The sequence below is a fragment of the Gossypium raimondii genome, chromosome 9 (genome assembly GCF_025698545.1).
Source record: "Gossypium raimondii isolate GPD5lz chromosome 9, ASM2569854v1, whole genome shotgun sequence".
In the NCBI taxonomy this organism is placed as follows: domain Eukaryota; kingdom Viridiplantae; phylum Streptophyta; class Magnoliopsida; order Malvales; family Malvaceae; genus Gossypium; species Gossypium raimondii.
In genome coordinates, this window is record NC_068573.1 from 28,166,288 (window position 1) to 28,169,118 (window position 2,831).

Consider the following 2,831-nt stretch of genomic DNA (forward strand, 5'->3'; position numbering starts at 1 on the left):
GAAAGGATTGTATGAAACTGTGATTCCACGTCATCCATATCCCAGTTTCATACAATCATTTCTCTTCAATGACATAAAAAAAAAGTTGAAATGACATTAAATAATTGATAAGGGTATAGGATGTTGTGGGGTTTCTATTTCATACAATCTTTTCCCCTAAAAATTATGTGAGTTAATTTTTTTTTAATTTACAACATATTTATGAATATAATGAGATTTCAACTATAAAAAATATTGATAATTAAATACAAAATATTAACATATCACAACCTATATCACAAAAAAGATTCATATTATCACCCATGCCATTGGTATATTAGTTAAGCACTTATGATGGATTTCAAATCTTTTTGTCAATATTCAGACTTCATACGGCCCCTTTAAGGGTATGCAACGGGTTGATAGGATCTTAACTCTCGCCAGTGGCGGAGTCAGAAAATTTTTTAGGGACAGATTAAATTTTATATTTTTATGATAGTAAAAATATAATTTCATCAAAAAAAATTGGGGTGAAATTAAATTGTATATCTTTACGATAGTAAAAATGTAATTTCACTATTTTAATAGACTATTTTATAATTTTTAAAGGAATAAATCAAATTTTTATTACTTTAGGAGCTAAAGTGCAATTTTATCATTATTAATTTAAAATTTTATAAATTATAAAAGGTCTAAATAGAAAATTTTCTATTTTAAGATAACCATGGCACTACTTGCCCTTGGCTCAGCCACTGACTCTCACTTATTAATTTTTTTAATTTTTATAAAATTACAAATCAATATATTAATAAAATTACACTATAACTTCTTTCTAAAATTTATAATTCTATTTTTCCTGAAAGCAAATTTGTGGTTTCATCTTAAGCTCCTTTCCCTTTTTCTATTAAATGTTTTTTTAAGTTATTGACACATAAAGTGAAGTAATAGTAAAAACTGTTCTTGATCACATCGGTTCAGGCCATGCCATTCCCCATCCCTCCTCCCTCACATTGTATTTGATAAAAAGAATAAGGTAAAAATCATAAAAGAAGCCCTCAAAATATATAACTTTATTTAAGTAAACTCTTATACTGTTATTACGATCAAATAAATGCTCAAACAACCCTTAACTAGTATCTTTTTATCCAAATAAGTCCTTAAGTTTTAATTTACCCTAAACAAATTACTCTTTACTTAAATCGACAATTTATTTAATATAAAGCCCTATTTAGATACAAATCAAAACATATGGGGTTTAACTAAACTTATAAAATTCAGACTTTTTAATATTCTAACATGATTATAACACTACAAAATACACAAACACAACACCCTATCTAACAAATTAAAAAATAAGATAGGGTCTCTTTACTGCATGTATAAATATGTGAAACACCAACCCTAGTAGGCATATGTTTGAAGAAAAAAAACCCGAAAAGACCAAAAAAAAATACCCTTCACTTTAAAGCATTTTTAAAGGGTTCTCTTAGCATTTAAAAAGAAAGAAAGAACGAAAGATGTCTTGGGCAATGATGGGAGAACAGTTTGGTTGGGGTGTAATTGAAGAAGAAGCGTGGAGGAAAGGTCCTTGGACTGCTGAAGAAGATAGGCTTCTTACTGAATATGTTAGATTACATGGTGAAGGCAGATGGAACTCTGTCGCTAGGCTTGCTGGTAAGCTTATATGTATGTATTCGCAAATGTTATTCAGTTCGCAGTATAGAGCTAACATGATATTTATAAGAAAAAGTATGGTTAGAATTCAATTAGAAAGCTGTGTTGAAGGCAAAATTATTTATTAAATAGAAATGAAATAATTTGTTGTTTATAATAACATCTGTTTAGGGTTAAAAAGGAATGGGAAGAGTTGCAGGCTAAGGTGGGTGAATTATTTAAGGCCAGACCTTAAAAGGGGCCAAATAACCCCTCATGAAGAGAGTATAATTCTTGAGCTACATGCAAGATGGGGAAACAGGTAATGATTTTAATATATAAATTTGTTCGGATTAATCTTTCTTGAAGTTTTCGTATTTAATATTCGTAGTTGAACAAAATTTTTAAGGTGGTCAACCATTGCAAGAAGCTTACCAGGAAGAACTGACAATGAGATAAAGAACTATTGGAGGACTCATTTCAAGAAAAAGGCTAAACTATCACCGGATAACTCCGACCAGGCAAAAGCTCGAACACTTAAAAGGCAACATTTTCAACAGCAACTTCTGCAACAAAAACAACAGCAGCAGTACTTACAGTTGAATGAATCCGACATGAAAAGGATGATGTCTTTACTGGAAGAAACTGAACCCAAAGCTCCATTTATGCCACAGCTGCGACAAGAAATGGGGGCGGCTACTTCATGCCCCAACATGGTGGAAGAACAAAGCTTGTTTTATCCCATGGGTAATGGCAATGAGACATCGAACGAGGATGTTGTTTGGGATGGATTATGGAACTTGGATGATTATCAATGGAAGTTATGGTGCAGTAAGCCAAGCTAAAGCTAGTGTGAGAAACGCCGTGGTTCCTACAAGATTACCTAGTTTTTGTCAAATAAGAAAGGGTCTTAAATCTGAAGTTTTGATTATGATGTATTATCCTACCAATAAAAATGATCCAATTCTGCATTGAATAAACAGAATTTGAAGCTAGGCGAGCATGTGCTATTGCCCATGCAGGTCAAGTTTAAATAATCTACTTTTAATTTTATTTCAATTTAATTAAATATATTTTTAAATATTTTATTATTTTAAAAATAGAAAATGGTATTAAGGTCGATCAAAATATTTTATTATTCATTAGGTTACCAAATTATAATAAAATATTATTATATCAAAATATTTTAAATATCATTT

At 30.2% G+C, this 2,831-nt stretch overlaps 1 protein-coding gene across 1 annotated transcript; it reads left to right on the forward strand.

Moving 5' to 3' along the window:
* The first annotated feature begins 1,351 nt into the window (after positions 1-1,351).
* Positions 1,352-2,553, forward strand: LOC105797882 (transcription factor MYB21). Its single transcript, XM_012627769.2, has 3 exons — positions 1,352-1,653; positions 1,825-1,954; positions 2,042-2,553. The coding sequence occupies exons 1-3, from the start codon at positions 1,497-1,499 to the stop codon at positions 2,475-2,477; spliced, it is 723 nt and encodes a 240-aa protein (XP_012483223.1). The 5' UTR covers positions 1,352-1,496; the 3' UTR covers positions 2,478-2,553.
* Positions 2,554-2,831: the final 278 nt, after the last annotated feature.